Raw genomic sequence first — 26,398 nt, forward strand, 5'->3', positions numbered from 1 at the left:
GGTGTCTCCATTGCTCCTCCATCTGGAGTGGATACAGGAAGTGTGTTACTGGTCAGATCACCTGGTGAAAATACAAGGGAAAAAACAAAACAAAATAAAGAAAACTAATGCAGCCACTATGTATAATGGTTGGTAAGCTGCAATATATTACATTTGGTTTATGAGATTAATACTTAAACTAACTGCAGAGTTCTCACATCAATACACAACAGAGTAAATATGAATATGATTTCTATCCCCTTAGGAGATGTCTACAGTGATAAAAACAGGTCCTTCTGTACAGAGCAACCTGACTCCATAAGGGTAGAGAAGGGGGGATCGGTGATCATACCTTGTCACTTCTCCTATCCTAAGGATGTGACACCAGAAGAGGTGAGAGTGTACTGGAGACATGCAAAAGGAGGTAGATGTGCAAGAAATGACTTCATCTACAATCACACTGAGGGATGGATACATGCAGACTATGGAGGACGGATCACTATGGAGGGAAATCCAGAGCTGGAGAGAACAGCAACAATCAGAATCCAGAAGCTGAGGGACACGGATGGACCCATGTTCTGCTGTAGTATCTCACTTTACTATAATGGGCAAATAAAAGTAAGGTGGCAGAACATACATGGGACCTATATAAGGTTCAAAGGTAAAATGTTTAAATAAATGTCTATATCACCCTGCAGGAGGAGGACAGACTCATAGCTCCCTTCTGTCTGTATCATCCTGCAGGAGGAGGACAGACTCATAGCCCCCTTCTGTCTGTATCATCCTGCAGGAGGAGGACAGACTCATAGCTCCCTTCTGTCTGTATCACCCTGCAGGAGGAGGACAGACTCATAGCCCCCTTCTGTCTGTATCACCCTGCAGGAGGAGGACAGACTCATAGCTCCTTCTGTCTGTATCACCCTGCAGGAGGAGGACAGACTCATAGCTCCCTTCTGTCTGTATCACCCTGCAGGAGGAGGACAGACTCATAGCTCCTTCTGTCTGTATCACCCTGCAGGAGGAGGACAGACTCATAGCCCCCTTCTGTCTGTATCACCCTGCAGGAGGAGGACAGACTCATAGCTCCCTTCTGTCTGTATCACCCTGCAGGAGGAAGGACTTGGTCAGCCCATATTTATCATGCTATCTGCATGAGCCATGTTTGACAGGTTATCAGGACACCACAGAATCCCGGGTGATGGTCCCGCCCCCCTGCTCCAGTACACGACAGGTGATTGGCAGCCCTATTTCCATGTGAGACAGCGTAGAGGGGATGTGTCCATTCCCTCCTCTCAAGTCTCAGATTACACTCAGCTCTCCCCCCGATATGTGTACTTTGAAGGGCTCTGGAGAAGAAGGGGCTGCAGATAAAAAGGTACAGCTTATGTAATCACTTTAATACACCATCATATACATTTTTTTTAACACAAACAGTGTAAGTACATACAAGTAGCAAGAAGGTAAGATTTTTATTTTTGCAATCACCTGTATAGCCAAGCTCAGATTGCATGAGGGAGATGTTGCACAGGAGCCACTGAGTTGTACTGCAGTCCTTACATATCAACAAGGTAAATGATGACAGGAGAAGAGAGCAGAGTGACAGATGAATTTATCAGTCTGCTGCTTTTACTTTCACTGTCCATTCACAATGTAGAGGTGTGATCTACTAAACGCAAGCAAAAGAAAATCACATTTTCAGCTCTGTCAGACAGGACTGTGCTGTGTGGAAGAACTGTGCAAATCTCGGAACTGGATAACCAGAAATATAAATCACTATATATATACAATCCGTGTTCTTAGCTGTTGGTTTGGAGATACGCTTCAATAGATAATGTGTTTTTTTTTTTCTACAGACCAGTTCTCTGTAGAACATCCGGATGTTGTCCCTGCTGTGATTGGAGAAGATATCTCTATACCGTGTGCTCTTCATAATAGATCACCTGATGCTATAGTGGAGATTATCTGGAGGGTAGGAAAAAGTGATTTGTGTTTTGAAAATAATGAATTTTTAATATGGAATACACAAAATATAACACACAAGGTTGGACGATGGAGAGTACAGAAATCTGAGAAGATCTTCCTATTGCACATAGAGAGTGTTAAAGATTCTGACAGTCTGCAATACTGCTGTGAAGTAGACACAAAAGCAAGATCAGATGGACGGTCATCTACACACGGCACCCAGGTAGTGATAGCAGGTAAGATATTTTCAGTTTTCTACATCAAATTACACAATGAAGAACAGAAAATTCCCCTGGAGGCGGGGCTTTGGAGGCACTTTGACACAAGTCAATTGAAGTAAATTTAAAATATATGCACTTTTATTTAACACACATTGGTAAAAACATTTCAATGGAAAAAAATGTAACATGGGTGACTATCAATGCACAGACTTGTACAGAAAAGATGACAATAGTAGATTTACAACCAACGCATTTCAGAGTTAAGAATACAACTTCATCAGGGGTAGAGGAGATATCCAATGTCTATGATATAAACACAAGGGTCAGACATAATAATAGTACCATAGTCATAAATATATTGAGGAAATGTAGTTTGATAAAAAATCAACTTTCAAGGTGTACATTTAAACATTCTATGATGTATTAAAAGAAAAGACACAGTCTCAAGAGCTCCTTCCCATTCAGCTCACATTAGTGAATATCAAAAGTTTTCACAGTAAATAGCAAGATTGTAGTCCTGGAGGAGCATTAACAAATGTTCACCCCACAAAAGGAGAACCAGAACTCACTGGGGCCACATTGGGGGATACAACCCTAAATAGGCAAAAAACAGAATGTTGACGCTTAGTTGGGTATTTGGAATATCTAGAAAATATATATGTTCAGGGGTATCATATATACTTGCCTGTGAGAGTGATAAAAAGGTGCTTCTGCTCATGCATCCATTGCCAGAACAGAGACCCTGCAAGGATTGCTATTCAGAGGGAATGCTGAAAAAGATTTGATAAATCTGTATATATACAGTATCTGACAAAAGTGAGTACACCCCTCACATTTTTGTAAATATTTTATTCTATCTTTTCATGTGACAACACTGAAGAAATGACACCTTTCTACAATGTAAAGTAGTGAGTGTACAGCTTATATAACAATGTAAATTTGCTGTCCCCTCAAAATAACTCAACACACAGCCATTAACCACTTCTGGACTGCCCACCGTCATTATACGACGGCTGTTTAAAGAGCAGTATCGTTGTTATGACAGCAGATAGCTACCAGAACCCCGGTATCCTCCTCTTCAGCGGGTGGTCAGCTTTCAGATAAAAGTGGTTTCTGCATCACATTTGTCACAAGATCACTTTTATCAGCGGCGGGAGAGGGCCGGAGCCGTCGGTAGCGGTGGAGACGATCACGTCCTGTCTCCTGTTAGGTATGGAGACAAGTGACAGGAAGATGGCGACCACCCATCTCCATACCATTGCAGGGCAGAAGTAACGTCAAAACGTCACTTCCGCCTATAGCTCTTAAAGCAACATTTTTTTTTTAGTTTTTTTTTAAATGACATTTAATTTATACTTTACACTTTTTTTTATTGCATTTTTTTAAACGCGCCCCGTCCCGTGAAGTTTACGTGCAGAATCGAACGCATACGTGAGTAGCGCCCGCATATGAAAACAGTGTTCAAACCACACATGTGAGGTATCACCACAATCGTTAGCGCGAGAGCAATAATTCTAGCCCTAGACCTCCTCTGTAACTCAAAACATGCAACCTGTAGGATTTTGATTTTTTTTTTTATTTTTAAGGGTAAAAGTTTGTCGCCATTCCACGAGCGGGCGCAATTTTGAAGCGTGACATGTTGGGTATCAATTTACTCTGTGTAACATTGTTTTTCACAATATAAAAAAAAATTGGCTAACCTTACTGTTGTCTTATTTTTTAATTCAAAAAAGTGAATTCTTTCCCAAAAAAGTGCGCTTGTAAGACCGCTGTGCAAATACGGTGTGACAAAAAGTATTGCAACGACCGCCATTTTATTCTCTAGGGTGTTAGAAAAAAAAATATATAATGTTTGGGGGTTCTAAGTAATTTTCTAGCAAAAAAAATGATTTTAACTTGTAGACAACAAGTTTGAAAAATAGGTCCGGTCTTAAGGCTAGGTTCACACTGCTGCAGTGCGAATTTACCGCGATTTTACCGCGAATTTACCGCGATTTTACTGCGATTTTACCGCGAATTTCAGGAGTTGGATATAGCTGCGATTGATAGTCTAGCCAATGGAATCATAATGTAAAAAAAAAAAGGGTCTTAACTTCCTGTGTACTTCCTGGTTTTTGTGGAGAGTAGTGTGGTGGAATTCGCACATATGTGAACCAATCAATGCGATTCAAGAACGATTTACATTGATGTCTATGGAGACTAAATTCGCAACGCAACGCAGTAAACTCGCACAGGACCTTTTTTTCACGCAGGTTATATTCGCAACGCGTCGATGTGAACGGCACTAATGTTAATCTATGTAATTTAAATGACTTGCGAATTTGAGCGATCGCAACGGCTCAAATTCGCAATAGAATTCGCAGCAGTGTGAACCTAGCCTTAAGTGGTTAATGTCTAAACTGCTGGCAACAAACGTGAGTACACCCCTAAGTGAAAATGTCCAGATTGGGCCCAATTAGCAATTTTCCCTCCCCTGTGTCATGTGACTCATTAGTGTTAGGCCCCATGTACATAAGACGCTGCTAAACACACGTTCAGAGGCAGTTGGATGCTTTTTTCAACTGCCCCTGAACTCAATCAATGTTATCCTATGTGACCATGTACATGCGTTTCTTTGGAAGCAAAAAAAGGGTTCAGACACAGAAGATTTCCACGTTGCAGACGCCAAACGCGGCTAAACGCGGTACCCGCGTTTAGCCACATTTTCGTTTATAAGCGTTTTTAAAGGGGCCCTGTTTTTTTTACATTAAAAATCTCAAAAATGATGGCAAATGATAAAAAACCATTACAAAAATATTTTTAAATATTGTAATTGCTTGCAATGATTCATAGACCATTTATATACCCTAATGAGCCCTTGATCCAATCCAATACACCACTAGCATTGCTGTTATCAGAAGTATAATTGTAATTTGACCCATATGTTGTTAGATTTGAACAAGCAACTTGTGGCAAGTGGACAGTCCACAAGTTGTGGCAAGTGACGTGGCAAGTGGACAGTCCAAAACTTGTGGCAGGTGACGTGGCAAGTGGACAATCCGCAACTTGTGGCAGGTGATGTGGCAAGTGGACAGTCCAAAACTTGTGGAAGGTGACGTGGCAAGTAGACAGTCCAAAACTTGTGGCAGGTGACGTGGCAAGTGGACAATCCACAACTTGTGGCAGGTGACGTGGCAAGTGGACAATCCACAACTTGTGGCAGGTGACGTGGCAAGTGGACAATCCACAACTTGTGGCAGGTGACGTGGCAAGTGGACAATCCACAACTTGTGGCAGGTGATGTGACAAGTGGACAGTCCAAAACTTGTGGCAGGTGACGTGGCAAGTGGACAATCCGCAACTTGTGGCAGGTGATGTGGCAAGTGGACAATCGACAACTTGTGGCAGGGGGCTGCAGCATGGTGGCCAAGACCATATAGCGGTTTAACAAGACAGGTTCCACTCAGAACAGGCCTCGCCATGGTCGACCAAAAAAATTGAGTGTACATGCTTAGCGTCATATTCAGAGGTCGTCTTTGGGAAATAGAGGTATGAGTGCTGCCAGCATTGCTGCAGAGGTCGAAGGGGTGGGGGGTCAGCCTGTCAGTGCTCAGACCATACACCGCACGCTGCATCAAATTGGTCTGTATAGCTTTCATCCCAAAAGGAAGCCTCTTCTAAAGATGATGCACAAGAAAGCCCGTAAACAGTTTGCTGAAGATAAGCAGACTAAGGACATGGATTACTGGAACCATGTTCTGTGGCCTGAGACCAAGATAAACGTATTTGGTTCAGATGATATCAAGCATGTGTGGTGGCAACCAGGTGAGGAGTACAAAAACAAGTGTGCCTTGCCTACAATGAAGCATGGTGGTGGGAATATCGTGGTCTGGGGCTGCATGAGTGCTGCCGGTACTGGGGAGCTACAGTTCATTGAGGGAACCATGAATGCCAACATGTACTGTGACATACTGAAGCAGAGCATGATCCCCTCCCTTCGGAGACTGGGCTGCAGGGCACTATTCCAACATCCACCAGCTCCATGCTGTCATCATGGAGGAGTGGAAGAGGACTCCAGTGGTACCCTGTGAAGCTCCATGATGTCATCATGGAGGAGTGGAAGAGGACTCCAGTGGTACCCTGTGAACCTCTGGTGAAGTCCATGCCCAAGAGGGTTAAGGCAGTGCTGGGAAATAATGGTGGCCACACAAAATATTGACACTTTGGACATTTTCACTTAGGGGTGTATTAGATTTAGATCTACTAAATTTTATAAGAGTAATATATATATATATATACCATATACAGGGGGTTTGATACTGTCAAAGAACAAACTGATGCATTGAGCAAATAGCATATGATGTATTATCTTACTCCATAGCGAGTCGCACCTCCCACCAGATAGGTGGCAGCAATGTTCGGCTCGGGAGAGATGCGGATTGGATCCTAAATTGCCCCCCTGAGCTGCGCGCGGCGCCTCCCCACTGCGGCCCACTCACACAGAAGAGTCCCCGAAGTGATCATACGGGGAGAAAATAGAGGGAGAAGGAAGATGGATGTTGAGTCCTGAGGTCCTCCCTCTTGCCTCAGCATCACCACGGGAAAGAAAAAAGCCCCAGGTGTCTTACCGTGACCAGTGGTCTGGTGATCATACCTGTGTATGGATATACATATAGCCTTGCTGTCCACCATAGATCATGCAGAGGGCACATGGAATACATTTGCAATAAATACTACAAACCATATGGGCCTGAGACTAAGATTAAAGGAGCCCATGAGAAAATGTGTACATAAACAAAGACAAAAAGTTATAATGTCATATACAGGTCAAATCCAGGCAGTGATTACAGGAAATATGTGAAATAGAGATACATAGCAATTGTGAAGTACAGGACCCAAAAGTCCATTTCCTCTGCTTGTCAAAATAAGGAACTTTAGTAGAGACAGAGGTGCATTAACAGAACCAAAAATCTATTTATTTGTAATTTAGCATTGTTCTTATTTCTCCATTACACCTGAAGTGAATCCTTCAAGGAAGGATTTGAAACATATTGCCTCATTAAGTCCAGGAAGCTGAGTGGTTCACAGAGTTGTATCCATCGAAGCTCCATTTGGAGGAGGGTCTTTTTCCAATCGCCCCCTCTGGGTCTTGAACGGATACGATCAAGGATGAGAAATTGTACTTTAAGGAACCTGCCCTTGTGCACCAATTTCACGTGTCGTCCAAGAGGCAAATCAGGGTTGCAAGTTTGCACACTCCTAATGTGCCTATAGGTCCTTTTCTAAAATTCCAAAATTGTTTTGCCAATGCTGATTTGCCATTGTGGATGTAAAAACATCCACAATGGCAAATCAGCATATACACAACTCCAAAAGTCTTGCAATTTGAAAAATGTTTGGATCTAAAAATCTGTCTATTAGGTAGGACAGGTTTCTTGGTATACATGTATTTACAGTAGCCACATGAGCCACACATGAATGTGCCTTTGTATTTGCAGTGATCCTTGTTGGAATCCTCCTTAAACTCACTTCTAACTAGTTTGTCCTTAAAAGAGCTAATACACGTTCCCATCAAGACTTACTATATTTCACTAAGCCAAAAAATGAGGATAATCCATTGAGAATTATCACAAAATATTCTAACCAACACCAGAAAATTGGGAAGCTTGTAAGCAAATATTCGCATATTCTAACAATGGATCCATCATTAGGACGATTTGTTCCTAGTGCTCCTCTGTTAACTTTTAAAAAAGCTACATCCATTAAAAGCTTTTTTAGAGAGGTACACGAGTAACCTCTCATCAACAGTCTATCTCTTAACTTGGCCACCTCTATCAACAAAGTATTTTCGTCCGAACAATTACATTTAACTCTGAGATATTGGCTGTATGGAATTGAGTTTAATAAAGGCGTTGGATGTAAGCTGGAGGCATGCAGTATGGTATTGCCTGCTGTCGCCTTTCTATATAAACTGCTGCATAGAGTATTTGTTTCATCTCTATAGATTTCTACATCCAGAAATGCAATGCGATTTTGGTCTTGTGCCATTGTGAATGTAAGATTTGAATTAATTTTCATTCATTTTTTGCATACATTGTGTACGTAGATCTAATGGAACATCCCACAGGACGAAAATGTCGTCAATATATCGGCATCAACATAAAATGTGGTCCGTATACAGTGATAACGCCACGTCCATAAGGAACATCTTCTCCCACTCCCCCAGGTACAGGTTTTCATAGGATGGGGCACAACATGTCCCCATCGCTACCCCCTGCACTTGGAGGTAGTGGGGGACCATTGAAGGTAAAGATGTTGTGGCAAAGAATAAAGTCTAAAGGAGAAATGATAAACTCACTATAGCCACAGTCAGATGCATTTTCTTGATGTAGGATACGTTTGATAGCAGCTATCCCCTTGTCGTGGGGGATAGAGCTATCAGAGGTTCCACATCTATTGTTACTAAATAGGCATTTCTGGAATACAAAAGTTATCTCTAATTTGGAGAAAGTGAATGGTGTCTTTGACATTTGACTGTAGATTAGTTACATAAGGTCTAAGATATTCGTCAACTAGACAACTGGCATTCTCACTAATGGCCACCCTGCCAGACATAATTGGCCTGCTCGTTGGATTAATGGGAAAATTTGTCCTGATGTAATCCCATGTGGTTTTTGTGATAATACCACTGAGATAAGCCGTATCAACGAGATTATAGAAATTGTTGTTGTATTTGTCTATGATATGTATAGTGATACGATGATACCAATTTATATTTTTTTACATTTTATTACACATGGTAACATATTTGTTAATATCAATCAGGACAATGTTTCCACTTTTGTCTGCAGGTTTCATCGTAATAGATCTATTGTCTGAAAGTTGCTTGAGAGCCTGCATTTCCTCATTGATGTTAGTCAGAGATGAGGATGGTAACCAGAGATTATCAAGTTCTTTAATTACTAATTTAAGGAATGCAGCAATATTGGGATTGGAATTGGGAGCTGGAAATTTGATCTGATGGGTCGCTTTCCTCCAATAGTAAAATAAGTGTGTCTAAAGCCTTATTATCACTTGGAGGCAGATAATTAACGTTTTCTTGTTTATGGTAGAGGCCCTTTGGAATAGGTTTGCATACAAACAATTGGAGATCTTTGTTAAATTCAAATATTTCGAGATCACGTAGCTGGTACATTACCTGTTACCATAGAAGAAACCCACCCATATACAGAAGTTTTTTTATTTGATACCATTTGAGAGACAACAAAACTAGGTTTCTTGGCTTTTTGTCCTTGTGTTGGATCACCATGGTGTTGGTGTTTAGTACGCTGCGGACCCTTATGTTTGGAAGGTACCTGTGAAAAAGTGAAAGATAGACTAGAAGAAATTGGTAAATTTGCAGAGTATTGGTCCTTTTTTCATAGAAAATCTATGCTTTAACTGATAATTTTGGTTCCATCTATATGCATTCCTTTCTGGAATGCAGTTTTGTCCCTTGCAAACGTTTTTTCTTTGTTAATTAGTATCTTTTTATTGTAACCTTCCAATTGATTTTTGAGCTTCTTTTCCCTATCTGGAAATGATTTATGAGTCTTATTTGTTTGCAATTTGTTGTTAATCTCTGTATCTAGAGCCTCTAGAAGCTTTTTATATTCACTTATTAAATTCATCATTCCACATGATTATTTGCGTAGAATTTTTTCCCACTTTTTTTTAAAGGTCCTCCAGTGTGGGGAAAATCTAAACTCTTAGTCCAAAAGGGTTTATATATTCTTTTAAATAGTTCTGAAAGTACTTGATGTGCCAAAATGTTGCAGACTTTTTTTCCATGGTTTTAGACAGTTTAACTACTTCAGCCCCGGAAGATTTGGCTGCTCAATAAACAGGCCATTTTTTGCTATATGGCACGGCATCGCTTTAACTGACAATTGCGCGGTCATGCGACGTTGTACCCAAACAAAATCGATGTGATTTTTTTCCCACAAATAGAGTTTTCTTTTGGTGGTATTTGATCATCTCTGTGGTTTTTATTTTTTGCGCTATAAACAAAAAAAGAGCGACAATTTTGAAAACACAATATTTTGTACTCTTTGCTATAATAAATGCCCCAATTGTTTTTCAAAAAAGCAAATTTTTTTCCTCAGTTTAGGCCGCTATGTATTCTCATACATATTTTTGGTAATAAAAATCGCAATCAGCATATATTGATTGGTTTGCGCAAAAGTTATAGCATCTACAAAATAGGGGAAAGATTTATGGCATTTTTATTTATATTATTTTTTTTTTAGTAGTAATGGCGGCGATCAGCGATTTTTATTGGGGCTGCGACATTATGGCGGACAGAACGGACACTTTTGACACATTTTTGGGACCAATGGCATTTATACAGCGATCAGTGCTATAAAAATGCACTGATTACTGTGTGAATGTCACTGGCAGGTAAGGGGTTAACACTAGGGGGTGATCAAGGGGTTAACTGTGTTCCCTAGGGAGTGATTCTAACTGTGGGGGGAGGGGACTGACTGGGTGAGGAGAGCGATCGTTGTTCATACTTAGTATGAACAACAGATCGCTCTCCTCACCTCTGACAGCACGGAGATCTGTCTTTTTACATTGACAGATCTTCGTTCTGTCTCTGTGTGGAGCGATCGCAGGTGCCCAGCGGTCATAGCGATCACCGGGCACACGCATCAGCTCTGGCATCGTGCCTCTGGCGGCGTGCATGAGCCCCCTAGGGTTTAAAAGGCTAACCAACGCTCAGTTACGTGCTCAGAGAAGGGTCTGGTATGTTTTTTTTTTTTTTCATTTTGGCGCGGGGTTCCCTTTAAAATCCATACCAGACCTGAAGGGACTGGTATGGATTTTGGGGGGACCCCCACACCATTTTTTTTAAAAAAATTAGCCCCGGCTTCCCCTTAATATCCATACCAGACTCAAAGGGTCTTTTATGGACTGGGGGGGACCCACGCTGTTTTTTAAATGTACTTTTATCTATATTGCCAGGATTCAGCAATATGTTACAGCCACCAGCAGTTTTAAATTACATTTTTTCCTTTAGAAATGTTATTTTGCTGCTCTCATTTATTACACTATACACGGCCGCTATGTAAGCAGCCTTACATAGTGTGGGGCGTGGACTTAGCCCCCTGAGCCATGATTGGCCAAAGGCACCCTGCCATTGGCCAATCATGGCTTTCATAGCAGAGCATGCTGTGATTGGCCAAAGCATGCAGATCATGTGCATGCTTTGGCCAATTATCAGTCATCAATGCACTGCAATCTCGCAGTGCATTAATGGGCGTTCCGCGGTGCTCAAATTTGCGGCGAACGCCCCATAATGTTCGGAATTCAGCAAATAGGCAAACTCACGTTCGTCTCGAACGGCGGGATCGTCCCTACCAATCAACAAAAACGTTGCGCATTTTACACAATAATGGAAATATATTCAAGTATGGATATTCTGCCACATTAAGAGAAAAATATTTAAAAGATGTAACATTTATTTGAGAAGCTGCAACTGGGAGGGTCTCTCTAATGGGATCTAAAGGCATCATTACAAACTTGTCCCAGTTAATGGAAAACCCAGAGAATCTCCCATAAGTAGTAATTAGGGACATATTTTCACTAAGGGAGTGTATGGTATCACCCACAAAAAGGAGAGTATCATCTGCATACAGCACTATTTTATCTTCCCCCATAGATCCCTGAAAGCCCACTATTTGTGAGAACTGCCGAATAGCTGCAGCCAATGGCTCTAAGGCTTAGGCAAACAGCAGGGGTGACAAATAGCACCCCTGCCAGGTGTAGGTGAGGTGCAGCATGGTGAGGCAATAAAAATTCACACAGTCAGGTGCAGTGAAGAAACTGTATTGAAATAGTACAGCAGCAGTTCACAACAAACCCTGTGGGAAGACTGCCCAGCTGGGTGCACTCACAATTTCCAGTAATGTGAAGAGAGCAGGTATCAGCCAGACTGGCAGCATCTGTTAAGAGAGCAGAATGTCTTGTGCCCAAAAAAGATGAAGTCCAAAATAGATGCATCCCTACATTTTCTCCCTCTCTCAGGGAACCTTTCCCTTACAACTGTCGTGTCATGAGGGCCATGTATCTAATGTGAGACTGAAGTAGTGGGGAGGCCTCCCTTGCATCTCGGGTCCTTGAAGCCTCTGGAGATGGAGACAGAGACTTGGTGGACATCGAGTGGCAAGGGTGCCAGGGGTGCGGAGCACCGTGCAAGCCTTAGTCCGAGATCCGAGCCGAGGTCAAGTCCACTTTGGCAATGAAGTATAAAAGGGTTAATCAGAAGAAGAATGGTTGAGATCCAAGCCGGGGTCGGTTCCAAGCTGGCAGCTGACTACAAAAGGGACAAAGAAGTAGAATGGTCAAGATACAAATCTGAGGTCAATGTTAAGCAACAATCAAGAGTAGTCAAATAGGTTTCCAGGTCACAACAAGTTCAGACAGATCACACACTAGCACAGAAACAACGGGGGACTGAAGATAATCCAGCAATTTGGCAGTGTCTGGGCTTATATAGGGAAGTATGAGGTCACTTCCTGTGCGCCTCCTGGGCATTTTCCTGCCATTTTCCATCAGGTTGAGGTCACTTCCTGTGTGCCTCCTGGGCATTTTCCCGCCTTTTTCCATCAGGTTGTGGTCACTTCCTATGCGCTTCCTGAGCTTTTTCCTGCCTTTTTCCATCAGGTCTTCTGCGCAGGTGCGGATTGGCCCACTGAGGTGTCTTTGGTACATGCTCAGTTGGCACGGATTTTCTCTTGCGGCAACGCGACATTGGTGCATGCATAGTGAGCCCTGGACCCTTACATGTCCCTAACAAGCAAGGTACTTGTCCCTATTCTACCAACTCGCAAATGCGCACCAAACCTGGTAGCCATGGCCTTAAAATGGCTCTGCCTGACCCAAGATGGCTTCCTGGGTCACATGGGACAGCAACAACCAATTAAATGCTTCCCCAGTGACCCAGTAAACTATAAAGGAATTCTGTTCCTCTTGACTTCATCTCCAACAACAGTACCACTTCAGAAGAGCACCTCCTAAAGGGGAGAAAGTAGACTGTAACTGCATACACCGGTACCTCTAAAAGGGAAAGAGATTCAGAAAGCCTCCCATTAACTTGTATGCGTGCTATAGGGGATGAATATATGAGTTTAACACAGTTTATAAAATGGTTACCAAAGCCAAATCTTTGTAATACCTGCCAAAGAAAAATTCCATTCTATACTATCAAAGGCCTTGGCTGCATTCAAGAAGAGGATTTCTCTGTTGCCTTAACTGCTGAAATTTGCAAATTAGGGAACAAACATCAAATATTGGAAGCCAAGGATCTGGTTGGTATAAAACCGGATTGATCCGGATTAATTCATTTTCCAATAAGACAATTGATTGGCTATTTTAGCTAAAACTTTCACGTCCACCATAAGTAATGAAATTGGGTGATATGACTCTGGCAATAACGTTTTTTTTTTCTGGTTTTAACAATCCAACTATCAAGGCTTCGCTCATAGAATGCGATAATGAACCTACTTCAAATGCTTCATTGAACGCAGCCAATAGCTTAGGCAACAGAGTCACCCAATAATGTTTTGCATATTAATTGCAACCCACTGCCTCCTGGAGCCTTGTTATTAGGAATACTAGCAATCGCTTTCTGCAGCTCCTCCAAGGTAAGAGGGGAATCTAATAGGGAGCAATCCACCTCCGATAAAGTTGGGAGAGTCAAAGAATCCAAAAAGTGTTGTAAATGAGACATTTCATAGCATACCTTACACAAATCTGTGTAAAAACACCAATATGTGTATATATAATATCCTCAGGGGTAGTGAACCTATTACCTATATCATCTTTGAATTCCTCTATATAACTCAAAGATCTTTGGGCTTTTGAAATTATCGCAGAAGAGTACGAGGTGTGTGTCAAGAGGTATGGTGTACAATATTGGATACTCTTCAAATAATGTATGTTGTAAATGTTTTTAAAAGACTTTTCAAATGTATGAGTGTCTTTATTTATAGGTTACAATTATTATTTTTTGTGAACGAGTAGAGGTTCTATATAGCCCATACTTACAGTATTCATGTGGGGGGGGGGCAGCATCTGGGTGCCCCCTTATTATCAAATAAGTTTTCAATAAGACCCTGCCGACAGATCCCCACAACCTATTAGATTTTAAGGCTTTCAGGAGCAGAACCCTCCTAACCCTCCTGTACTGAATTGAATTGTAACCATAGTGTCACTCTTTATATTGTAAAGCGCTGCTCAAACTGTTGGCACTATTTAAATCCTTTATAATCATAACAATATTAATAATATGTAACCACCAGCCAGGGTTGTGGGTAAGAGGCCCTTGTCCTCATCAATATGGGGGCAAAGTGCTTTGCCAGGGAGACACCCTCCCATGTTGAGGACACATGGCTTGGTATAGTTCAGGATAGGGGAGCCACACACCCATCCCCCTCCCTTTCCTGGCCAGCTGGCTGCATGCTTGAAATAAGGCTCTGGTATGCAAAAAAGGTAGAGGCAGATCTGCTGACAGCCTAAAGATTTAGTGCTGCTCAGGGGCTCTGGGCTTCAACAAAATGGCCGCCTTCAGCAAGACGAAACAGGAGCAATGCTGGATGCAATTTACAGCACACACTAATGTTGGTAGCATCATTATGCCCCGTACACACGGTCGGACTTTGTTCGGACATTCCGACAACAAAATCCTAGGATTTTTTCCGACGGATGTTGGCTCAAACTTGTTTTGCGTACACACGGTCGCACAAAGTTGTCGGAATTTCCAATCGGCAACAAGGCGGTGACGTCAAGCACGTACGACAAGACCAGGCCAGTTCAAAACCAAGCGCGGCACCCTTTGGGCTCCTTTTGCTAATCTCGTGTTAGTAAAAGTTTGGTGAGAGACGATTCGCGCTTTTTCAGACTCGTGGCTTTCAGATCGTTTTCTGCCGTTCAGTTTGTGTTTGTGGGTTTGTATCTGCTCTTCCGTGCGTGCAAGCAAGTTCCGCATGACTTTAATTAGTCATTGTATTCTTGTTCGTTCGTTACTGTTTTTCAGGTCGCTCTTCACAGGCCTTGCTGTTCTTCAGTGCGTTCTGTTACTTCGTTTTGAGCAGCCGACCGTTTTCTAGCCATGTTTCGTATGCGTACTCCTCGTAGAGTTCGTGCTGTGCGGGGGCTTGGTGTTGGGGTCCTGACCTTGACACAAGTCCAGTCCATGAACAGGGTGGGGAGGAGTTCATGGACCAAGAATTGGTTGCTTCAGCGTGACCAGTTCTCTCATATGCCTTTGCTCCGTGAGATCCGTGAGAATAATCCTGATGATTTCAGGAACATTCTCAGGATGACGGACCCTGTATTTCACCGTCTGTTGGCTTCGCTGACCCCTTATATTAGCAGGCAAGATACTGCATGAGGCAAGCCATCACTCCGGAGCAGAGGTTGGTCGCTACCCTGCGGTACTTGGCGACAGGGAGAAGCCTGCAGGACTTGAAGTTCTCGACAGGCATCTCCCCCCAGGCTCTGGGGATCATTATTCCAGAGACCTGTTCTGCCATCATCCAGGTCCTGCAGAAGGAGTATATGAAGGTAAGATTTTTTCTTTTAATATCACATTTTATTGTATTGAATGTTTGATAATATATTGTATTTCTTTCCTCATTCCCTAATTACCATGATTGTAATATGCTGTGAATGTCCCCTTTGTTCTCATGCATGCTGGATTTTTATGTAATTATTTTTTTAGGTCCTTCATACAGATTGGCCTTCAATAACCTCCCCAGCATGTTCTCTCCTGGCCCTATATTCACCTCATGTAGTCACTTAACAATGTATTTTATCAGCTCCATAGTAGTGCTTTACCCCAAACACCCCCTAAAATGTTTTGAAATGTTATTTTAGGTTTAAATTCAGGCAGAGTGCCAGAGGCTTTTTTTTTGTGGTGTCCCCAAATCATTTTTAGTAACCCTCCCTCCCCCTAACTGCTAAGTCAGCTGATACCAATTCTCTATCTATCCTCAATCGTCTATCTGCTGACTTTGCCAAACCCATACACACTATACCCATCTCTTTTGTGCTCAGATTTATGGATGAATTCCCCAAAGCATGTAGTGCAAGGGCCTGCCTGTATACTTTCAAATGGTACTGTTTAAAGTTTTTGTATCCTATTATTATTTTTTTTTTTTTTTTTTTTTTTTTTATTGGTAATTTGTCCTTTATATAGAAAAACAAATTAACAAAAGAGTTAGTGATTATTAAATACCACAAAAAAGTTCTATCTGTTTGGAAAATTATATAAAATGCATGTGGTTAAAGTGTTTCATGCACAATAAATATAATTCAGCGCTTCAACAATATTAACATAAACAATATTACCATAAAAACAAATTGTGTGAAACGAATAGAAGTCCAAATCACTCTAACATATCTAGTGAAGTCCAGATATAACACCAGTGTGCTTTAACACCATGCACCAATGATCTTCATGTACAAGCCGATCACCGACTATTAGAAGGCTTACCAGAGCAAAGCCCTCACATACACAAATATATTACACTCAGCATTTGAAGATGTCCTATTGGACAAAACATGTTGGGTGAAGTCTGTTGTGCACACTGATGTCTATAGCTTCTGGTGAGCAGTGGCTTTTAATTAAAGTGTCTTTTTGCTAGCTTGATCTTATACTTGGTTTTAAGTCTTTACACAAATAAATGTTTGGACTTATTACACTATGTGAGTTTTCTTTTGCCCCTTATTATGTTTATATTATATTGGGGGTGTCTGATATGGTTAAGAAGATTGAGGTTGTCATAGCCAAGATCTTCTGGTGCTTGTGGGATCTGCTTGTTAGATAGCTGTTAAAGGGAAAGAAGAAGTACATTGATGCTGCCCCAGGCTAATGCATGCTAAGTAAATGTCTCTAGAAAACATTATGCGATAGATGGGATGCAAATCAGCGATTTTAACTTCCTAGACGTACTGTACCATTGTGTTGTTATTTGCATTCCTTTGAGGTTACCCTAAATCTATTTCTGGAAGTGGGATTCTTTCATGCACATCATGTTGAAGCAGCCTGTAGTGACGGACATTACATTGAGACTGCTGATGATTCGTCCGGCCTTTGTTTTTCCAATGCTGGTTTTGACCTCTCTATAACTCGAGGGTCAACACAATCTGGTGAGCAGATTGGTTTTCTTACACAGTGGTGACGATTAGATCACACTTTCTTTCACTGATGCTGGTGTGTGGAGATCCTCCCATCTACACATTATATGGACTTCTTCATAATTCTTTATAGAGACTTTTCTTTCAATGTTTTTATTAGGTTTTCAAAAAGAACATAAGAGCAAGCAGATATGTAAAATTGTCATACATTAGGCGTTGTAAGTGATCATAATACTAACAACTTGTACTAAGTTAGTTAACAGTCATAAATCATGCGTATGAATAGTATCAAAACATGTCTAGGAATGAGGAGTGTTCCACCGCTTCCCTCGCCACCCCAAGTAGGTGCAAGCTGTGGCGGGGGAGAGAGAGACACATCCCCTTGTATAGATACCAAAAAAAAAAAATATATATATATATATATATATATAAAAAAAAAAAAAAAATTAATAAAAAAAATAGGAAAGGTTCAGAGGTTCAGAGGAAGGATTAATTATCTATTGCTGTATGTGGGTGACAGTCTAACAAGAACAACAATGAACTGAGGACAAGGGTAACAGATGTTGCCGCCATTCCTGTAATTAGGTTGACTGTCTACATATTCACTATATTGACGTAACAGAGGTACACAGAATAAGTGATCAGAACAATGTGAGCAACTATATAACATATATTAACCTTATTGTTTAGGCTTGTTAAACACTTCTTTGTACCAGATGGACCAGTGAGACCACTCTGCTTGTGTGGAGCGTAGACGGCCTTTGCTTGATGCAAACAAACATTCATAAGTGCTGTGTAATTGAGTAGTGGTTATGACTTCTGAGCAAGAAGGACTTAGTTTAGAGCGCCAATTACGTGTGATGATCAATTTAGCCGCTAATAGTATGTGTGTAATTATACATCTGAGTGAGTAGGGGAATTTCTCAATTCCCAAATTTAAAATGGCAAGTTCTGGAGAGGGATTTATCTGGATGTGGGTGACACTTTGGATGATTGTGAAAACATCAGACCAATATTGAGTGAGGTATCTACAAGACCATAGAATGTGTAAGAGTGAACCGTGGGAGCCACACTCTCTCCAACACAATGGAGATCTGGAGGAGTCCATTGTGTGTAGGATATATGGGGTTCGATACCATCTGAAAGCAATCTTATACGATAATTCCCATAAATTGGCTGATTTGGTTGCTTTATATGGCGCATTTAGGGCCACTCTCCATTGCTCTTCTGAGAATTGTGTTCCTAGTTCTATTTCCCATTTATTCTGGGGTTGGGTTTTGGTGAAGATTGATTTATTTTTTAACGTTTGGTAGAAAAGAGATATACCTTTAATTTGAGGGCTTTCCTCAAACCAATATTTCAATAGTTGGCTAGGAACGTTTTGGAATATTGCAGATGAGTGAATTAGGCAGTGGGTAATTCTGAGATATTGATAATACTCTTTGTTAGGGAGATTGAACTCCTTTTGAAGTGTCGGGAAGGATTTAAGTGCCCCGGATGTGTATAGGTCTGAAGCTAAAGTAATGCCTCTCATTGTCCACGTTGAAGTATTGATGCCCGGTGTTAGAAGAGAGATCGTTTTTAGTGGGATGGGGGTTGGTGATAGGGAGCCTCTATGTGGAGATTTGAGGATCAGATGTTGGAAGGCTGACATGGACGCTAATATGGTAGGGGATAGGAGTGTATCTTTCTTGTGTTTGTGAAGTGTACTGATGATCCAGCTGTGGAGGTCCTTGCCTGGAACTTGTAGAGTTTCTAAGTTCCTCCATAGACACTGCGTGTGTGGCTTAAACCATACCTTTAATTGTGCTAATAGTGTGGCTAGGTAATAGTCCCTGAGGTCGGGTAGTCCCATGCCTCCAGCTGCTTTATGTTTGATGAGTTTAGTGTGTGAGCATCTCGCTTTTTTCCCCTGCCATATAAAGTGGTTTAACTCTGTCTGTAGCTTACGGAAATATGATGCGGGTATCGGAATAGGTAGGTTGCGGAAGAGGTATAATAGTTGTGGAAGCTTAAGCATCTTGAAAGACGCCAGTCTTCCCATCCATGAGAGTGTGAATTTGGCAAGGTGCGCTAATTCGGATTGTAGGGTTTGTAGGTAGGGACTGAAGTTTTCTTGGAATAAGGATTTAGGATTGGCTGTGATCTGTATTCCGAGGTATTTTATAGATTTGTCTGCCCAGAGATATGGGAAACGGTCAGAGAGGATAGATTGGGTAGTAGGGGGGATATTAAGCCCTAGGATATGGGATTTGGACTCGTTGACCTTATGATAGGAGATGGAGCTAAATTCCTGCAGTGTTGAGTACACAGCATCTAGAGAAGATTGTGGGTTTGACAACATAAGAATTACGTCGTCCGCAAAGAGATTAATTTTATGTTCCTCAGTGCCTATTTTTATCCCTACAATGTTTGGTTGGGAGCGAATCTTGTGGGCTAATGGTTCCATAGGGAGGTTGAAAATCAACGGGGATAGGGGACAGCCTTGGCGGGTCCCATTGGATATAGGAAAAGTGGAGGAGAGCATTGCCGAGCAGTAAACCTGAGCTGAGGGTTTGGAGTAAAGAGCCATTATGGCAGATAGGATGTGACCTTGGAATCCAAATTTTTGTAAAGTCTGCTGGAGATATGACCAGTGTATTCTATCAAATGCCTTCTCTGCATCTAGAGCTAGAAGCAGAGAAGGCATTTTTTGAAGATTGGTGTGATGGATTATATTGATTATACGCCTTGTAGCGTCAACTGTTTGTCTCCCTTTTGTGAATCCCGATTGATCCGGGTGGATCAACGCGGGGAGGATGTCAATAATTCTACTCGCTATTACCTTTGCATAAAGTTTCAGATCATGATTCAATAATGATATGGGGCGGAAATTTTGAGGGGAAGAGGCTTCTTTACCAGGTTTAGGCAGTGTAATAATTAAAGCTTTTAACATATCATCAGGGAAAGAGGAAGAGATTGCAGCTGCATTGAATACTAAAGTGAGAGGATCCAATAAAAGAGGTGTGAATTGTTTGTAGTATTCGGCCACAAAGCCATCAGGCCCAGGTGCTTTGTTGATAGGAAGGAGTTTAATAGCTTTTGCTATTTCCTGAGTAGTGAATGGGGAGTTCAAGGTTTCAAGTTGGAGAGTGGACAGAGTGGGTAGATGAATAGATTGTAGAAAGGCTGTTATGTCAGAAGGTGTGGGTTGCTTAGTGTCAGGGTCTCCTTTCAAATTATATAAGGAGCTATAGTATGCGCTAAACGCATTAGCTATATCTTGGGGGTTGAACAATTTTTCTTTAGTGAACGGATGGTAAAGAAAGGGAATGGATGATTTAGTGCGTGACCCTTTAATTTGTTTGGATAGGAGTTTCCTCGCTTTATTACCAGTGGCATATTGGGTAGATTGAAAACGTTTGTGGTTGAATTCAAATTGATCCAATAGTATGGATCGAAGTTCTAAACGGAGTTGGCCTAGTTTAGTTTTTAAGTGATCGGTTGCTTTTTGTTTGTTTGAGGAGTCAAGATCATCAATTTCTTTAATGAGGGTATCAATGCGCTGCGATCTCTTTCTCCTAGCCCTAGAACTTTGCTGAATAAAAATACCCCGCATGTAGGCCTTATGAGCTGCCCATATTGTTGCTGGGTTAGATACTGAGTCCTTGTTGGTAACGAAGAACTGTTCCAGATGGTCCTTTAGAATAGTGCTGTAGGGGTCTTTCTGTAGAATGGTAGTGTTCATCCGCCAAAGGAAAGTTGGTGAGTGGTGAAAAGAGTCCTCGAAGGTAATACTCACTGGAGAGTGGTCTGACCAGGTTATCGAGTAAATGTGAGAGGCTGAGATTTTCTGAAGCGCCCACTGATCGGATAGGAATAAGTCTATCCTGGAGTATGAGTTATGACACGGTGAGAAGAAGGTAAAGTCGCGTTCTGACGCGTGTTGGCATCTCCATATATCTTGCAACTGAAATTCTTTCAGGAGAGGACCCAAGGAAAGATTACGGCGCCTAGATGGGATGGAGGAATCCAAATTGAAGTCTGGAGTTAAGTTAAAATCTCCACACCAAAGAAGAGCACCTTTTTGAACAGTGTCAATTTTTCTTTTGAGTTTTCTTAGGAAGCTGATTTGGTGAATGTTTGGCGCATAGACATTTACTAAAGTAAACAAGGAGTTGTTTAGGGAACAAATTAGTATGATGTAACGGCCCTCGTGATCCAGTATCTTGTCATGCAGTTCAAAGGTTATAGAAGAGTTTACTGCTATTAATACCCCTCTCTTCTTAGAATTTGTGCTTGCTGTGAAGATATGCGGGAACTAGCTATTGGAGCAATTGGGTGGAGATGAGGCTTTGAAGTGTGTCTCCTGCACACATAAAATATCGCAGTGAGATTCTTTAGCCAGTGTCCAAAGTGAAGACCTTTTTGCTGGATGATTGAGGCCTTTGGTATTTATCGTTAGGAATGTGATAGGCATTCTGAATGTGGAGGAGACTAAACTGCCAAGGAGATCTAAGATGTTAGCTTGGTAGGAGTACTGTAGAAGTTTTCAGCAAGTGGTCGCTCTATAGAGTATGTGCTCCGAGGTTAAGCTATATGGTAAAATAAGACTAGAAATGGTCGGCAATAAACAATGATACAAAACTAAATTTAAAAAAAATAAAAGTAAAAAAAATAATAAGTTAGATAAGAAAACGAAGAACTGTGTGCCAAGTGGCCGAACAGTCGGCCTATCAGGAAAGTGCTGTGCACTTACTTGGCTAACTTGTAAGGAAAAAGTTCAAGTGGCCAGTCAGAGCCACGTAACAGGCCGGGACATTGATGCTGACTTAGTAGGACCCCGTTCAGCGATTAGAGGAGTAGCGGGGGCGCTGATTAAGTTGGGCATCAGGATGCGGGATAGAGTGCCTGTGATTCTCAAATGGTGGATTTGTGTTTTCTGGGATTATTCCCCATGAGTGGAGAAGGTGCAAACCTTCATTCAGTGTAGAAGCTGTGAATTTAGCCTCCTTGTATGTAATCAATAGCTTAGCAGGATTAATCCACTTGTATGGAAGATTATGGTTTCTTAAAGCTTTGGTAACTGTATTAAGTTCCCTACGCGATTGAAGGGTATATTGTGATAAGTCCGCAAAAATTTGGAGGTGTGAATACGGATCCGGTAGGGATTTCTCGTTTCTGGATGCCCGCATGAGTTGTTCCTTGACATGGTAAAAGTGTATGCGTAGAATCACATCCCGTGGAATGGTGTCAGGAAGGGATGGTGGTTTTGGCAGACGGTGGATATGATCAATCACCATTTCCATATTTTTTAGGTCGGGCAGTAATGCTTTGAAAAGCCCTTTAGCATAGCTTGTTAGTTCGTGGGGTTGCACTGTTTCCGCCACTCCTCTAATTTTGATGTTGTTACGACTTGACCTGTCCTCCAGGTCCGCCAGCTTGCGTTTGATCCAAGCGTGATCCGCAAGATTATCCTCATGTGCATCAACGAGGTCGTTTACGGTCGATGCAAAACCCCCAAGCTGGCTTTCAATTTGTGACACTCTGCCTGAGACTGAGGTTATATCAGCATGTAGGCTCTGCATAATGGATAGCATATCTGACTGCAAAGAATTCCTGAGGGTGGATAGCATGTCTTTGAGTGTAGTGTCTAGTATAGGCTGATTATTAGTTGGAAAGCTGGCAAATGGGTCAGGAGCACTGCAGGGGTTAACAGCATGTGTAAGGTTTAGGCTCACCTCTGGCGTTGCTGTGTTGTCTGTGTCTAGCCTCATCCTAGCCTTAGCAGGGCTGCCTGTTTGTGGAGTGCCCGGAGAGGAGGTGGGTAAGCCTTGCTCAGGGTTGGTGAGCTCCATAAACCCCTCTTCTTCGTCCCCAGTTCTGTGGCTCTGTGAGGTAGAGAGCCGTGAGGGGAGAGAAGCAGGCGCTGCAGCCGCGGCGCCATCTTGGATTCGTCCATCGGCCGGCTGATTCAAATATGCCGTTATTTTCTGAGGGTGCCTTTCCCCTTTCCGTTTGGTAGACATCATGCCACGCTGCAGGGGGAATAGGAGGGTCTCTGGGTGCTTTTCCTGGTCAAAAACGAGGTCCGGATGCGCTGGTGTGAGTCGCTGAATCCCGGGCTGTCACAGAGCTCAGAGGAGAACGTCCATGCTGCTCGGATGCCGGCCACGCCCCCCTCATCCTATTATTATAGGATTATTATTATTAGGTAATAGCAGAATGTCCAAATGTCCTCAAATGTGTACAATGTGTATTTATATCTTTGTATTATGACACTTCTTACCTGTCCAGTGGGCTGCCAATAGTGTAACTAAGGAGGGGCTGTTCCAAGTAATACCCTGTATTTAGGCATTCATCTCCCCATAATGTTAGAAATGGCACATGAGAGGGGGGGAGAGGGAATATGATAGGTGTACCTTATACTTTGGTGTTGTTAAATTCCCCTTAATAAATGCTATCTGGAGGTTGCCCCATAATGTTTGTGCCTAATCTGCTTGCCATGTTTCTGAGCAAAAATAGTAATTTTTTTTTTTCCTCAACAGTTTCCTTCCACGCCACAGGAATGGCAGACTGTGGCCTCCCACTTTGCCCAGCGATGGGACTTTCCTAACTGCGGAGGGGCAATTGATGGGAAACACGTCCACATCGTCCCATCACCCAACTCGGGGTCGTTCTATTTCAACTATAAGGGGTTCAATAGTATTGTGATGTTGGCGGTGGTGTCGGCTAATTAAGACTTCTTGTATGTGGACGTGGGGAAGAATGGCCGGATGTCCGATGGTGGAGTCATCGCCCAGACGGAGTTCTACAGGCGTCTCTAGAATGGCAGCTTGGACTTGCCAGCTCCAGAGGACAATGTGGAAGGACTCCCATTCGTGTTCGTTGCTGATGAAGCGTTTGCGCTGGGGGACCACCTGATGCGGCCATTCCCGATGAGGACCCTCACCCCGGAACAGAGGGTTTTTAATTACCGGCTGGCCAGAACCCGAAGAGTGGTGGAGAACACATTTGGAATCCTGGCCAGCCGGTTCCGCCTATTTCTGACACCTATCCATATGGCGGAGTATAAACTGAACCATATTATACTGGCGTGCTGTATTCTCCATAACTTTTTAAGGAAACATTCGGCCAACTATGCTGGCTCAGTTGGGCCTGAGGCCGGAGTGATACCTGAAACACTGACGGCGCTTGAAAGCGGCCGTCCTGGCTTGCCCTCCCTGAGTGCCCGTGATGTCCGGTTACGATACCTGGAGTTCTTTGCGGGTAGGGGGGCTATCAATATGCCTTCAAATTTGTGAAGCCTTTTTCCAATAAAAAAGCAAAAAAATGAAAATCTTTGTGGACATTTACTGCTTGTGTTTGTTTTAGCTGACCCTGACAGAAATGTGGGGAGTCCTGAAAATGGCGTGATTGTGTAACCTTATACAAAGCACTGTTGGCTGTTATTTACTAAAGGCGTATACACTTTTTATACTACAAGTGCTCTTGAAACTGCAATGAAAATGCTCTTGTAGTGCAAAGAGGATTAGCCCTTAGGAAATAACCCCCATTTTCACTGAAAACAGCAATTACATCACCCCAAAAGTGTTGTAGCGTTGAGACAATAATCCACACATTCTTGATTAACAAACTTTTTTATACCTGCACAATCACATGTGCATTTACCAAAGGTTTTTAAAACAAACCAACATGTTTGTTGTATAACAATTTTTGGGGTGGCATTATCAAAAATATAAATGTCCATTTAAGATAAAACAGGCCTGTGTAAAACCAACAAGAAAGACAAAAAACTTGAACTTACAAAGTTCACATATGGTAAAACTTGAAGGCAATATCAGACATGAGTATTTAGGAACAGTGTTTGATATTGCGTTCAGATGGGGTCAAATCACCCCAGGAAAAGCCAAATTTGGAAGATGCACACCAATTTACGAATGTCAACATGTGCTAGCTGCCATCACGGGGGATCAAGGGACATGTTTTGGGGGAGCAAGCCCTTCCTCACCGCTACTTTATAATTGAGGAAGGGGTTGCACCCCCAAAACGCGTCCATTAATCTTCCGTGATGGCAGATAGCACATGTTGGCACACGGTGTGCATCCTCCAAATTCGGCTTTTCGAAACATTGCTAAAATATTTAAAACATTGGACCACAATAAAAAAGTGAATTTGTGGGGTTTTAAATTCGCCCCAAAACATCAATGATGTTATTAATTTTTTGAATCACATCATTTATTTTTTTCTGGATGTTTTGCAATTCTATATTACACCCCATGATCTCCCCGATCAGGATCTGGGCACTTTCAGATGTGAAAGGATCTCGATCCCTAACATCACGATCACCTAAAAAGAGAGAAACCAAACAAAAACAGGTATCAAAAATCTGCCACCATCCATCTCTTACCTGAGCCTGTGGTCGCAGACACTCACCTGTTGTGGTGCCAATTTCCACCACATCTTCTTCCTCCTCCTGCTCTTCTTGGGTTGGGGGTATTTCACCTTCTTCCATAGGTTGGGGGTCTGTGGTCTCCTCGGATGAGGGGTGTCCTCCGAGTCTTTTCTCCCCTATGTAAAACAAAAATGGTATAATTAGCACACAGATATTTGATGGCAGAAATATAAATAGGAAACATTGCTTGTAAGTGGGGTACAATTGTCTATTTTAGCCGAGTTCCAAGATGTCGCTTTTTTATTGGATTTGTCAAGCTGCAATACTTTATCTGTTTAGTACAAGCTTCACAGATGGAGACCCCCCCTATAGTATACACTGGAGCACCTGTGTAGCCCCCCTAATAAAAATGGTGTTCTTGTGTCCAACACTAGTGCTCCAGTGTCCAGATGTGAAAACAGCTGCTCAGTGTCCTCTCCTTACACAGAATCTAGTTTGCATTTCATTCTAGTAACAAACCCATCTACACAACCAAATATTTTGCATCCAAGTAGGCCCTAAAAAATGTCGGATAATGCATATGGCCTAAACAATGGCGTTTTAGAGGGGTCCAAAAATATGTTTTATACAACGAATAATGGGCCCATGAACATTAAAATTGACATTTTAAACTGTCCAACAATTAAGAAAAGCATATGGAGCA

The 26,398-nt window shown here is 42.1% G+C and overlaps 1 protein-coding gene across 1 annotated transcript in view; it reads left to right on the forward strand.

Moving 5' to 3' along the window:
- Nucleotides 1-26,398, forward strand: part of LOC141133518 (polymeric immunoglobulin receptor-like) — an 86,996-nt gene that overhangs the window by 32,583 nt on the left and 28,015 nt on the right. The window contains exons 2-3 of the mRNA XM_073622944.1: nucleotides 245-640; nucleotides 1,833-2,177. Coding sequence (XP_073479045.1) covers nucleotides 245-640; nucleotides 1,833-2,177 — 741 coding nt within the window. The remainder of the gene's footprint in view (nucleotides 1-244; nucleotides 641-1,832; nucleotides 2,178-26,398) is intronic.

The sequence above is a fragment of the Aquarana catesbeiana genome, linkage group LG03 (genome assembly GCF_042186555.1).
Source record: "Aquarana catesbeiana isolate 2022-GZ linkage group LG03, ASM4218655v1, whole genome shotgun sequence".
In the NCBI taxonomy this organism is placed as follows: Eukaryota; Metazoa; Chordata; class Amphibia; order Anura; family Ranidae; genus Aquarana; species Aquarana catesbeiana.